This window comes from Octopus bimaculoides, chromosome 1 (assembly GCF_001194135.2).
Source record: "Octopus bimaculoides isolate UCB-OBI-ISO-001 chromosome 1, ASM119413v2, whole genome shotgun sequence".
Classification (NCBI taxonomy): Eukaryota; Metazoa; Mollusca; class Cephalopoda; order Octopoda; family Octopodidae; genus Octopus; species Octopus bimaculoides.
This window is the reverse complement of record NC_068981.1, coordinates 177,822,291-177,837,290: the sequence shown is the minus strand read 5'-3', so window position 1 is coordinate 177,837,290 and position 15,000 is coordinate 177,822,291. Positions and strand designations below refer to the sequence as shown.

The 15,000-nt window shown below is 35.2% G+C and overlaps 1 protein-coding gene across 8 annotated transcripts in view; it reads left to right on the top strand.

Annotated features, from left to right (window-relative positions):
• The window catches only part of LOC106871676 (zinc finger MIZ domain-containing protein 1), a 105,771-nt gene extending 91,257 nt beyond the window's left edge, over positions 1 to 14,514 (top strand). For 4 of the 8 annotated variants that reach the window (XM_014918270.2, XM_014918268.2, XM_014918271.2 and 1 more), the window contains 13 exons: positions 1 to 102; positions 729 to 974; positions 2,930 to 2,995; positions 3,213 to 3,363; positions 4,951 to 5,086; positions 5,452 to 5,662; positions 6,717 to 6,822; positions 7,712 to 7,866; positions 10,776 to 10,843; positions 11,620 to 11,780; positions 11,881 to 12,018; positions 12,609 to 13,198; positions 14,146 to 14,514. The exon at positions 1 to 102 is cut by the window's left edge and continues 120 nt beyond it. In XM_014918270.2, the coding sequence (XP_014773756.1) occupies positions 1 to 102; positions 729 to 974; positions 2,930 to 2,995; positions 3,213 to 3,363; positions 4,951 to 5,086; positions 5,452 to 5,662; positions 6,717 to 6,822; positions 7,712 to 7,866; positions 10,776 to 10,843; positions 11,620 to 11,780; positions 11,881 to 12,018; positions 12,609 to 13,198; positions 14,146 to 14,301 (2,286 nt within the window). In that variant the 3' untranslated portion in view covers positions 14,302 to 14,514. The remainder of the gene's footprint in view (positions 103 to 728; positions 975 to 2,929; positions 2,996 to 3,212; positions 3,364 to 4,950; positions 5,087 to 5,451; positions 5,663 to 6,716; positions 6,823 to 7,711; positions 7,867 to 10,775; positions 10,844 to 11,619; positions 11,781 to 11,880; positions 12,019 to 12,608; positions 13,199 to 14,145) is intronic. The other 4 variants (XM_014918274.2, XM_014918269.2, XM_052972871.1 and 1 more) reach the window with 3 other exon arrangements.
• The last annotated feature ends 486 nt before the right edge of the window (positions 14,515 to 15,000 follow it).

Genomic DNA, 15,000 nt, shown 5'->3' with positions numbered 1-15,000 from the left:
ACTATGCCTACTATGTACAATCATCAAAGGAGAGCTTCACCCTACCCAAGTCCACAGCAAATTCTCCAGAAACGACAACAGCAATATCCAAATGGCACTCAGGTAGGGAATGTTGGCTTGTTGATTAGCTTCTTTCACCTGCAATCTTAGTACTAATCTTGCTTATAGTAACACTCATAATTCACAAGCTTTATTGTAATTATTGCACAACAGTTTGCATTCTCATAAGCATCGAAATTATATCCACCTTAACATATATACTCTAGGGCATATATATAGTTGTAAATAAAATTATATAATATATATATTTACAAATTATATCAATAATCAATCTTTTGTCAATAATTAAAATATATTTTAAAATTAGACAAATTATAACTTATATTTTACATTTAATTTATGTGACTACTTTAGTTTCTAATTAAAAATTTTAATTATTTAAAAAAAAAAAAAATCACTGAAACATTGAAGATTTCTTGTGTTCAATAGAGGAAATGTTTCCAGTGGGTGTTATATATAACATACACACACACACACACACAATATATGTATATATATATGTGTGTGTGTGTGATACATAAAGTAAATGATTGTGTAATATATTATAAATGCATAATGTACAATGACATCTACTTTACACAGATCCACGTTTTAAGTAAGATTCCAATATACTGCAATCCTTCACCATCCTTAGTTTATGCTTAATCACTATGTATTTTCACCTACAGTATGGTGCACCAACAGCATATGGGAGCCAACCACAGCACCCGGGCAAGGCACAGTACCCTCCAACTCAACAACCCTTGCCCTCACCAAACTATGTAGGGCCACCACAGCAAGGCATTCGCCCTAATGGACCTACCCCACCTTATTCCAATGGTCAAAATATATATATGGGGCCAAATCAATTCTCCACTAGACAACCCCAACCCCCTGGTTTTCCCAACCAGTTCCCTACACAGCAAAATTTTCAGGTAGGTTTTACTACAACTTTATAACTGGTTTTCTTTGTAACTTAATCTAGTTAACTGGTTTGGGCTTTGTGCAGTTTCTTTTCACTACCTTTTCACCTTTCTCACCACTATCCATCAATTGTAAATGTCTACATGTGTATGTGTAATTGAAGAACGTGTGTGTGTATATATGAGTGAGATTTGGCAAATGACTTGTCAGCACTGTTGCTTTGCAGCGAACTGGTTGACGATTTATGATTTATCTGAATTCTGTTTTATCATCATCTGAGTCTTCCCTCATTTATTTATATAAATAAATATGGGATGGAGACATGTTTATATTGTTGCACTGATATACATAATATATTTGTCGGTAAATAAAACACACCCCAAGTTAAGAGTTAGGTGGGACCAAAGATCTTTGCTTCTGGAAATCACCATTGTATAATGGCCAAGTATAAATACCTTCATATAAAACTTATATGATAGTTGCACTCATTTGTAACTATTGCATGATACTTAGAGTCTCTCTCTCTCTCTATCTATCTATCTATTTCTTTATATCTCTCTATCTCTCTCTCACACACACTCACTGACATGCATGCACATACACAAAGGATTTCTTCAGGAAATTTGGTTATAACAAATCTGGCTCAATGAATTTTGTCCAATCCATTCACACATGAAAAAGTGGATGATAAAAAGATGATGATGATGAAGAGGAACAACAACAAGAAGGTGTATGTTATGTGCAAAGAAATACTCTTTTGGAATACTCCCATTTGCAGTCAGATGACTGATGAGAAATATCATAGAAACATCCCTAATTTGAGGGTGATATATTATCAGTGCTACTTTCTTACAGATTATGAATTCATATTGATTTGTTTTAGTTATGTCAGTGTCTGTTATTCCTTACTACCATGAATAGTATAGATATTATTAGAGCAACTACCCTTCACCCCTTTAAAAAATTTTTTTTTTTTTTTTTTTGTATGTACAACAGCATAGCTGTTTATTTCCTCGTTCTAAGAACTCATCATGAAATAGGAGCAGGCCTTGCTAGCATTCAGTTATGCATTGTGTATGTGTCTTATTCCGGAGCAAAATTGTGACATTGCATGTTAACTTAAAGTGGGGTGAGGCATAAAAACAGAAAGAAATATACTTTTAGCTGACAGTTGTGAAAAACCAAAATTTGAAATGAATCAAATTTTATTTTGCTTACACACACACATGTATGTATGCATGTATGTATGTATTTATTAGAAAGTGATTATATTATAAATTGCAGATATAAATGCTTGTTGTGAAAATAACATCGACTTTCACATGAAAACATGTCACATTTAAAAGAGATGTGGATTTCGAATACGAGAAATAACTTTTTGAGCAGGTTATTTGAGGTACTGAACACTCACTGCTCCACTAGATTTTCTTTGAGAAGATACACAAACACACACATGAAGGCACATGGCTCAATGGTTAGAGTATTAGGCTCACAAATATATATATGTATATATATACTGTTGGAGCTGACTGAAATTAGAAAAAGAAGAAAAACAGATGGTCATTGATTTTCTTGAAAAAGAAAAAAAAATCTAATTGTAAAAACATTTTGCCGAGTTATAAACAGCTGTTACTTATGTGTACACAGTTACACGTACGTACATAAACTCACAAACACACGCATACATACTCGTGCAGTTATTCTATTCATAGTAACGGTTATATATAAAAAAAAATATATATATTTTTTTTTTTGTAAGGAAAAAATATACAAGTGAATTTTACAATAGACTTATGCCTCTTCAATCTAAAAAAAAAAAATAATAGTTTTTATTATTATTGTATTTAATTTGAATTGCTATTTTATGAATTATATGTCTAGCTAATTGATAAATATCATAGTTTAGAAAAGTAAAGAGCTCACTGTTGTAAAGAGATCATTATTTACTTTTTTGCTCCTCTTCCAGATAAGAGGAGAGGTTAGTGCAATGCCTCCTGGGTTAGAGGCCCAAGCAACTGATAGACATCTAAAAGTAGGTCAAATCTACTTCCAAGATACTCAGTTCTTGATTGACAGATGCATGGATGGATGGATGAATGAAAAGGTTGTTGCTTGATATTTTTATATTGTGCACACACTCACACATACATACATACATACTTATACATACATGCACACAAAAATATTAAAATGTCTTGTAATTGATTTTTTTTTTTTTACAACTTTTTGTCTTATTTTCTTTGTTTCAGCAAACTAACATGAACTACCAGCACTCACCACTCCCTGGTAACCCAACACCACCAATGACCCCAGGCAGTGCAGTACCCCCATATGTATCCCCAGGTGCTGATATAAAACCACAGTTTCAAGATTTGAAACCAACATTACCTATTAAGAAAGGTAAAGACTTATCATAAAGGATAAAGGTTTGTGGGTGGGGTGTAAATAGTTGACTCAGTAATATACTGGAGTGGAGGCGCAATGGCCCAGTGGTTAGGGCAGCGGACTCGTGGTTTCGATTCCCGTACCGGGCGTTGTGAGTGTTTATTGAGCGAAAACACCTAAAGCTCCACGAGGCTCCGGCAGGGGATGGTGGTGAACCCTGCTGTACTCTTCCACCACAACTTTCTCTCACTCTTACTTCCTGTTTCTGTTGTGCCTGTAATTCAAAGGGTCAGCCTTGTCACACTGTGTCACGCTGAATATCCCCGAGGACTACATTAAGGGTACACGTGTCTGTGGAGTGCTCAGCCACTTGCATGTTAATTTCACGAGCAGGCTGTTCCGTTGATCGGATCAACTGGAACCCTCAACGTCATAAACGATGAGTGCCAACAACAACAACAACAATGTACTGGACAAACAGACAAAAGGATAAGAATTTGTATTCTATTGCTGTTGCCCTACTGTAACCTTGATCTAATATAACTATTGTAAGTAGGTACCATAATGTAGTACAGCTTACTATAATTAACAACAGAAGCATTGTAACATTGACAAATATTTTGTTAGCTTGCACTACTGTGCTCAACCTCTCCTTCCAAAACACACACACACACACACACACACACACACACAACAAAAAAAAAAAGAAAATGTGTTGGTTTAGCAGTCTGCCCCTATAAAACACTTGTTAAGCACTATAAACAGTGTTACAAGATGTGTGAGGTCACGCGTGACACAATGTGTTTTGGAAATTGAACGAACTGATGATAACTGTAAAAGCAGTCTTAACATGGACTAAAATGATCTATGGTTTGACATCCTTTGCTGAAATTGAACCAGGTCCTCCTTTGGAGATGTCAAATGTTTATGATCAGTTGCTAAAATGACAAGGATGCTTTTAATTTTTCCATTTCTTTGCAAAACTATGACCTCATTGGCATGTACTGTTTCCATTTAAAAAAATAAAAGATCACACCTCTATTTGAGATGTGTTGGCATATTACAAAATAAAAAATGTTGTGTGATTATTAAGGCCAAGTTATCAATTTGTCTAGCTGTTATGTGACGTTTAGTTTTTGTTTTTGTTTTATACAACTACCAGTCGAACCCAATTCATTATTAATTGAATCCCTGTGCCTTCAGGACTTCACTATAGAACAGTGTGAGAGCTATCAAGATAATTTGGTGTGTATGTAGACAAAAATAGATATAATGTTTTAGCAAAGGAACAACACTTTCACTAATTCATAGTGAGAAGTTATGAATTAGCAGAAGTGAAGTTTTCTAGCATTATATGGCAATAGTCATAAAAATGGCTATGTGACTAAGAAGCTTGCTTCTAAACAATATAATTTAGGGCTCAGTCTTACTGCGTAGTACCTTGGACAAGTGCTTCTGGCTGACCAAAAGCTTGTGAGAGGATTTGGTGGATGGAGACAGAAAGACACTCATTGTTTGTGTGTATGTATATAGATAGATAGATAGATATGAAATTAGAGGCAAAAACATGCATCCTTCAATAAATTTTCCTTGTCTTTTCAGAGAATGATGAACTCCGATTAACGTTTCCTGTACGAGATGGCACTGTACTTCATCCGTTCCGATTGGAACACAATTTAGCAGTGAGCAACCATGCCTTTCACTTACGGGAATCTGTTTATCAAACTCTTATGTGGCGGTTAGTAGCATCATTTCTTCATTTCTTCTATGCATTATCCTTAATGTTAATTTCTGTAATATTTGTTGGTCAGCTATTGTGTGTGTTGGTGAGTGAGAGAGGGGAGGTGGATTCTGTCTGTCTGTACTTGTGCTGCTACAAACTAACGGAGGGTGCAGTGAAAGCTTGTTTTAATGGTTAATGAGTTTAAAGCAGTAAGAATTTATAATATATTGGTCTGCATTTCAAGTTGGTAATTTTACAATACAAATATTTTAAATTAAATTTATTCATGAGTTATATTGTTTGTTGCACTGAAATGGTGAGAGGTGGAGTGAGAAATTATCGTAAAAGTTTTATTAAATTTTACTGGTATGTCTTTTCAGATCTGACCTTGAACTGCAGCTGAAATGTTTTCATCATGAAGATAGGCAAATGAATACAAATTGGCCAGCATCTGTCACGGTCAGTGTCAATGCAACCCCCCTTAATATAGAGCGAGGAGAAAATAAGACTTCTCATAAGCCCCTCTATCTGAAGGATGTATGCCAACCAGGCCGAAACACCATACAAATAACAGTAACAGCATGCTGTTGTGTAAGTGTCCTGTTATAGTTTCAGTTTATTTCTATATTCGTTGCTTCAATTTTTTTCTATTGGTATAATCAATCATGGAATTATAAGAATAATGTTGCAAATTTTCATTTCATGCATTAAAGTGTAAGTTGTTGAAATTATTGAACTGAAAAAAGATGTTGGCTAAATTTATATTGTTTTGTATGTTTCTTTGATCTAAATTGGCTACTGCTGCCATTACCAATTCCCTCTACTACAGTAACACAAAGTAAATCCAGGTGTGACTATGATACCAGTACTGGAGGAGAGATTGTCTTTTCAAACACAGGATAAGAGAGCCGTGTCAAAAAGTACCACTCCTAAACAGTGGAAGGAATCCGGGGTAGAGGGAAACTCAGGAAGACATGGGATGAATTGGTGAAGCATGACCCTCGAATGTTGGGCCTCACAGAGGCAATGACAAAAGACTGTGACCTGGAGATATGCTGTGACTGAGAAGACCTGACAAATAAAATGAGTTCACAGCTGTAACCTACTCCAGTGTCACATAATCAGCCCACTCAAAAGTACCTTGGATCGTAGGGCAATATCAAAATCAAATCAAATGGAAATTGTAGTTGTGATCCCCGTGCCAATGGCATGTAAAAAGCACCATCCGAACGTGGCCGATGCCAGTGCCACCTTGACTGGCTTCCGTGCCGGTGGCATGTAAAAAGCACCATCTGATCATGGTCAATGCCAGCCCCCTCTGGCTCCTGTGCTGGTGGCACATAAAAAAAAAGCACCCACTACACTCTCAGAGTGGTTAGCGTTAGGAAGGGCATCCAGCTGTAGAAACATTGCCAGATCAGACTGGAACCTGGTGCAGCCTCCTGGCTTCCCAGACCCCAGTCGAACCGTCCAACCCATGCCAGCACGGAAAACAGGCGTTAACCGATGCTGATGATGTCTATTGGATAAAGTTTTCATTGATTTTATTTGCAATAGTAATTTATTGATGTTTATATGCTAATTTTTGCCATATATTTGTATTCTGTCAGTTATTTATGCTATTTATTTTTATTTTCCTTTTCAGTCCCATTTATTTGTGCTCCAGCTTGTTCATCGACCAAGTGTCCGATCTGTACTTCAGGGATTGCTACGCAAACGTCTACTTCCAGCAGAACATTGCATAACAAAAAGTATGTTGATTTTTGCTTTTCAACCTATTTTCCTGATAGTATTTAACCCACTGTCCATGTTTTTTTTTCTTTTTTTTATTGTACTGTTTGCTTTTATAAAAGCTTAGTTCTAGTTTCAGCTGTTAAGACCTGACTTTTAATAATATTATTTTCCTTTATTTTACAAATGAGTTAAGTTAAAGTTATTTACACCAATATATCAATATTGTCATAGTTTTATCACTTCCATTTGTATAATTATTTATAAACGTTAAAGAACGAATAATTTGTAGTGGAAGATGTAAACTAAAGGAAGCATTAGTGAATTACTTATGTTTTACTTGAAGAAGCTGGGACAGAAGATATTTCCTGAAACAAATTACTGTACAACAAAAACTTTAATCCTCATTTTTGTTTTAGCACTAAACATTTTAAATATAATATTACATAATGACTTATGATCAGATTTGTCCACATTTTAACAGAGTTTTAAAAAATGCTCATGTTTCCTTGTGCCCAGCTCTCCTGCTGAATATTTCCATAGTTTTTTGTACTATTAACTGTCATTGCTATGCTACCGAGGAAAATAAAATAAACACCACTTTTAAACAGGTTGCAAAAGCCTGCTGCAATTATTTTGAAAATAATAAAAACAGATTAAGCTTAGTTGGCCAGCTGTTTAATAATTTAAGAAGAATAGAAATAAAATAGATATTTCAGAACTATTTTGATTATAAGGTTCTTTATTAACTCAAGAAGAATGATACTGAAAATGCAGACTAAATTTACAATTTAAAACAATAAAAGGTAGAGAGGCTTTTTAGCTCTAATTGTTAAATATTATGACATTTCTTACTTTGAATGCTGTGTTTATTTCATCTAATGGAATCATTTCTTCTGGAATTATCAGTCAAAAGAAACTTTAGCAATGTTCCCGCTGGAGGTAATACTTTGAATGGAGAAGATGGTGTAGAGCAGACAGCTATGAAAGTGTCTTTGAAATGTCCAATCACGTTCCGAAGGATAACCTTGCCAGCTCGAGGACATGATTGCAAACACATCCAGGTAAGCTTTCTTGTCTATTTTCCTCACTTCACACTTTCCCTGCTAAATACAGAAACTGTTTGAAGTTCTAAGTGTATTTCCCTGCGACAAATGTATTACACCATTCCCATTTCAATAAACGCATATTATAACATCTCTTTTTTTTTTCTAAATATGAATTTTTCATTGACATAGGAGAAAAAAAACATTGATCATTTACACTGTGTTTTTGTAGATAAATATGTCTTTGAAAAAACTGTGGCTGCCAATGAAAGCATTAATATTATATTGCAGTTATGTAAGCTAAAAATAAGATGCTAATCTATCTCTTTGTGTAAAAACTATTTGTGGCCATTGCTTTGCCAAATTGAATTTGAAGTCTGCACAAAAAGCAATACTTGATTTTTCATTAATACTTACAACAACAAGCATACATGGGTACAGTTATGGCCATGTGGCTAAAAAAATTCACTTTCAAACCCATGTGACGCTGGGTTTGACCTCCTTATAATACAGCTTCAGCAGGTGTCTTCTACAATTATGTTTTGTTGACAAAAGCCTTGTGAATGAAATTTGAGAGATGGGGACTATTCAGAATTCATGAGTGTGCATGCATGCACAAACATGCACATGCACGCTTACAGTGCTTACATACTGTCGTTATATGCCCCCTGCTAGCATGGGTTGGATGGGTGGCCACAGTCAAAACCAGTGGATGTTCAGAGGTACAGTTCAAGACGAGTTGGAGAACCATATCTCACTCATGTTTCAATTTTAGTTTGGTTTTTATAGCTGGATGTCTTTCCTAACACCAGCCACATTACTGAGTGTACTAGGTTGTGTGTGTGCGTGTCGGGAGGGGGGGGCATCAGCACTAGAGAGGTTGCTGTGTCCTCTCCAGAGCTAAAGGGACCTAGCTATCCATGTCTGCTCACTTGTCACATGCACACGCACACATACACACACATTCATACACACTCATACATTCACACACGTGATTTAACACACAAGGCCAATGAGAGGATTGCTAGAAGAAAACAAAAAATGATGGTACACACACAAGTGCAGGTGTAGCTGTGTGAATAAGAAATTCAATTTGCAGCCACATGATTCTAAGTTCAATCCCGCTGCATGGCACTTTGGCGAGTGTCTTGTTGTATAACCTCAGGTTGATTAATAGTTTGTAAGAGAAATTTGGTAGATGGACACAGTGCCAAAGCCTATAGTATATAGGATCTGGGTTTATGGTCATGTTTTCTACATTTGTAATTTCACTGATCAGTAGACAAAATAAGTTCCAGACTGAAATATGAATTTGGGCCAAATTCATCAATTAAACCAGTAAAAGAAAAAAAAAAGAATATATCATCATCATCATCATCATCATCAATTTTACATCCACTCTCCAAGGATGGCATGTCGAGGCAGTATTTCATGACTGGATGTTCTTATGACAAAGATGTGATGCATCTATTCTAAAAATTTGTTATGCACATATGACTCTATATGTGTATGTGTGTGTTGGGCCAACTACATTCTAGTGTTTGATCACACTTCTTAGCTTCATGAGCTAAGTTCAAATCTCATAGAGGTCTGCTTTGCCTTTCCATGTTCCAAGGTCAATAAAGTAAATAAGCACTTTGGCCAATATATTCAACCAGAAACACACACTCTAGGGTAGGAGTGTGGACAATCCAAAGATTGAAACAAATAACAGAATGAACAGTAATTTCTGAACTGATTGATACCTCTATATCATCATTTATATTTTTATGCATGCTTTTTCCATGCTGGCATACACAGGATGAAACATCTTGAGGCAGTGCAGTATTCTGTGACTGGATATTATTCTTAACGGCAACCATTATATGTTTTTTTCAAACAAGGTCCTTTATACTGTCCGATTTTCATGTTGGAGCATTGAGATGTGGGACATAAAAATAAATGTTACCCTTTCCAAATGTTGCCAATGGGAAGACTTGTGGAGACACATGCACACACACATCAGGCTTCCTACAGTCATATTTCCAGTTTTCATGTATTAAATTTCAATCATAAAGCAGTGGGCAATATATGGTTGTAATTGAAGACTCTTAGCAAGGTGCTATATGGAGGAAACGGACCACATTGTTTTCAAGCAAACTTCTTAAATACACAACTATCACTTCTAAACTAATTGATGCATAAAGTTCCTGCTGGTTATGGATTCATTCGTTCGTTTTATATTTGTTTTTCCATGTTTGTATTAGTTGAACACCTGTTATTTAAGGCATTGTTATAGATAGATGTCCTTCCTCCGCCTCCTCATCACCATCATTTAACATCTATCTTTCATGCCGGCATGGGTTGGATGGTTTGACAGGAGCTGGACAGCTGGAGTCTGTTTTGGCATGGTTTCTATGGCAGGATGCCCTTTCTAACGCCACCCACTTTACAGAGTGTAGTGGGTGGTAGGACAACAACACCCATTGTAAGCAATTGCTAATATAAACACACATGGGTGCACACATGCATATGCATGTGTGTGTATATATGTATGTGGCATCATTATGTTTTCTTCTACCAATCCTCTCATTGGCCTTGCATGCTATTATTGTTAAATCATCTGAAGTTTTTTTGTTTTTTTTTGTGTATAATGAAAATTAACATCTATTAGTGACACTTAGTTTTTATTATTTATTGATTTATTTATATTTTATACTACATACCAGCAGGTTTGATGAATCTCTTTGCTAATTTGTACTTGGATTTAGGAGAGCAGAATTTAGCTTCTAACTGGTATCTTTCCTTGGTGTCAGGTAGAGAGGTGGGCAGCTTCTTAGAGGTCAAAGTTATCGGCAGGTTATGCCAAAATGTAATGGGATATGTAGTATGTGAGAGTTGAAGAAATTATAATCCTTTATATATATAATCTTGTATTCTATTTCCAGTGTTTTGACTTGGAATCATACCTACAGTTAAATTGTGAGCGGGGTTCCTGGCGTTGTCCTGTCTGCAAGTAAGTAAAATATTTTATATCTTCAAAGATTAGCAAATTAATGTTTGCTTTTCTTCTTATTGTATAGATGCTACATAAAACTTCCAACACTACTCATACTTATTACTATGTAACGAATGTAAATTAGTCCTGAATTTTCTCGTCTTTTAACAAAATATTTGATTTGCAAAGTTATTGATCAGCATTTTGTTTTAGTTATATGAACATTGAGATTACTCTATCTCATAGGAAGGAGCAAAAACGAATAGCTGCTTTTATTCTAAAATTATAAGGCATTTTGCCAAATAATACATAGAAAATACAAAGTACTTTTAACCTCAATAAATGTAATGTAGGTATATAACACAACTCAAATGACAATGTCAAACCATTAATGTATCTTTTTGTGTGTGTCTGTATGTGTGAGTGAGTGCATATTGCTCTGTCCATCTATGTTTAGAAAAGTATGATTCTTTTGGCTCAGCTTGCTATAGAATTAGATTGATTTGCCAACAATTCTTGATGATACAAAATGTATTTAAAAAGATTAATATTTACTTTACTACAACACTAGATTACTTACAATTTAATGTGATAATGGTGCAACATCAGCAATCTTTTAGATAGTATTTTAATGTCTTCGATATTTGTTATATGTGTTTCTGTTTGCAGTATTTATTATGTGTTATGCTAATGTTTCTGTATGTGTGTGTGTGTGTGTATATATATATATATATATATATATATATATATAAAACTATAGAATCTGAACAAAAATTGTTTTTGCACATTTTCAGCAAAACAGCTTTACTGGAAGGTCTTGAAATTGACCAGTATATTTGGGCGGTTCTCAATAATTTGGCTCAGACAGATTTTGAAGAAGTTACTATTGACCAGACTGCAAGCTGGAAACCTGTACCATTAAAGACAGCCGTGAAACAAGAACCTGATGAAAATGGTAAATTTTGATTTCATCCAGTTATTTTTTTACTTTGCTAATTTTGGCAGCCATTTTAGAATTCTTACTAAGAAAAAAAATTTTCTTGTTACCCCTTCAGAACAATGCAGTGGTGGTAACAGTCGCTGGATGAAAGCCATGTCTCCATCAAGTATGCCCTTACCAACTATGAATTCATGGGAATTTGGTCCAAATGCTCGCCAGCATTCTCCCTATCCCCTGCCTCCTGCCTCTCAAGGTAGAAATCTTTAGCATTGATTCGATTTTATTTTAAAGTATATATTTTGAAAAGTTTAGGTGGTAAAATAAATTTCTTCTCTTTCTTTGTCTCACAATTTTGTTAATTGAGAAAGAAGTTCCAATACAGTAAATGCAGAATGTTGTGCATCAAAATTGAAGGAAGTCAGATTCTTTTTTCTATCATTCCTGTTGCTTTTCACTTTTTGATTTAAATTATCCTCCTAAAGCCCCTTTATTGATAATAAAAGATATCTACAGGAATGAAAACAGAAACATACAGCACTTTGAACTATTTTGATATCAAAGTTAATGTCAGATTTATATTGTCTCAGTGGTTTAATTCTTCAGTGAATTCCAGAAACTGTTCTTACCAAGACCAGTAATATTTTATAAATGCTTTTGTATTTAAATTTGCTGTACTTGGGTTGAACTGATATAGATATAATATTTCATTTGAAGAGAGAAAATAAATTATCTGTGCTTTGAAGTAAAATGAAATCTAAAGTTAACAAACTATAAGTATGGAATTACTATATGAATGAGTTTGTGGTACATGATGTCTGGAATATATTCATTTATTTTTTTCAGGAGCACCATTCACAGGTAGTAACTACAATGATGGAAGTGGGAATTTTCAAGGCCGACCTCCAGATTTTCCAGGACAGTTAAGTCATATTAATGAGAATATGGCTGGTGGGCCACCTGGTGGACAACCACCAATGCAACAACAACAACAACAACAGCAACAGCAGCAGCAGCAACAACAGCAACAGCAGCAACAGCAGCAACATCAGCAACAGCAACCACCACATTCAACAGACAAACAACTGGGTGGCCATATACCCCCACCACTGCCGCCACCTCCTTCAAGCCAGTATAATCCCAGTGCTGCTGAACAGACTGGTCAACAGCTGAGATCTTCTCATCCTGGAATGGAACAGCAGCAACACCAACAGAATCCTTCTAGCATCAACAATCACATGACACCGCCCAGCCAATCACAAGTTCCCAACAGTTCATCAAATGGCAGCCATCCGCTCAGTCATCAGCCTAACAGCTCCACTCCAAGTAATACACCTACTACAGACACTTCATCACACCATAGAAATTTAGGAGATTTGAACTTTGACCCAGCTGCCATTATTGATGGAGAAGGACAAGGACAAGAATCACTTGATGTATGTTTTAATTTTGCTTCATTCATTTGTTTTTGTTAGTTTATGCATCTGTTTTTCCATGCTAGCATGGGTTAGGCAAATATATTACTGAGGCATTGTTTTACAGCTGGATGCCTTTCCTGTTGCTAACCCTTATTGTTTTTCAAGTAAGGGATTTATTATTTCACATGCAAGTTTTGAAGTTGCTAAGCCAGCTGACCATTTGTTGACAGAAGGATTGACAGCGACACCTGTAGCTCACTATTTTCAGCAATGCACAAGTGTAAATGAACGTGCATATCATCATCATCATCATCATCATCATTGTTTTCACATCCACTTTTTCATGCTTGCTCAGATCAAGCAGGATTTGTTGAGGCAGATTTTCTATAGCTGGATGTCCTTCTTATTACCAACCTTTACCTGTTTCCAAGCAAGGTAATATTTTCCCATGACTGTGATATTCTTTTACAATCATCACATGATGTCAAGACAAGGAAACACAAACACACACTTGCACACGCATACATTTATGATGAGCGTCTTTCTGTTTCCATCTACCAAATCCTCTCAAGGCTTTAGTCAACCTGGGGCTATAGCCGAAGGCACAGTGCCATATAGCTGCACCTAACTTGAAACTATGTTGTTAGGAAGCAAACTTCTCAGCCTCACTCTTGTTATTTCTATGAGAAGAAATAATTCTTGCACTGTAGCATGAAGTCTATAGACCTCTCTGACTTGTTACTGTATAATATTATGGACTGATGCTTTATAACTTGTATCTTTCTTGCTTTTTTCCTTCTTATAATGACCAAAATTTGTTACGATTTTGGATTTGAGATAGCTTTTAGGTTCAGTTAAGTTCTTATTTCTTCAGGTTTAGTTAACATATTTGTTTAAACTTGTCACTTGTTTAGAAAAAAATGTATTGAATAAATGTTTAATAGAAATTTTTCTTTTCATTACAGCTTCTTCCTGAGAACATAGGTGATCCAATGGAACTTTTATCATATTTGGGTCCTCCTGAAAACAGCGGAGATGGCACTGGTGGTGCACCTGGCTCAGGGAACAGTGGGAATGGCAGTAACAATAATGATGATCTTTTGTCGTTGTTTGACTCTTAGGAGACACTACAGTAACTGCAAATCCCAGCTAGCATACCCAGTGATTAAATCATAAGACTGAATAAAAATCTATGAAAAAAATAAAAATAAAGTGAAACAAATTTCTCACCAAAACAAAAAAAAAAAAGAGTTAAAATAAAACAACTGGTAAAAATGTGGCGAAATAAATTACAACAAAAATTTTCAAAAATGAAAAGAAAACAAGAAAAAATTCTGACATCAACATTTCCAGCTCCAAATCTGTTGGAATGTTGTGTCAACCATAAGTGAGAAGTTGCTGCGAAATGCAATGCTTCCTTCTTAATTGTGACCCAAAACGAGGCTGGTGTGTTACCTCAGAGGGTCATGATGACAGCAACAATCAAGTTGAACCTTTTTAGATCAATGGTTTACATATGTAAAAAAAATAATAAAATAAAATAAACACAAATATATAATGATAATGAAAAAAAAAAGGAAAAGAAACTTAACTGTTCAGCAGGTAAAGACTCTTGTATTTGACAATTGTCACTGCAGTTAAACACAATTTCATTGTTTCACTGCTCAGATGGGTCTCAGGTCCCAACCAAACACATTTCTTTACAACGGCTATTCTTGGAAATGGGGGAAACAAAAAGGCCACCGACTGATTGATCTTTAAAAAGCAAAGGACAAAAGGGAATTTTTTTCTTCAGGTTTTTTTTTTTTTTTTTTTTTTTT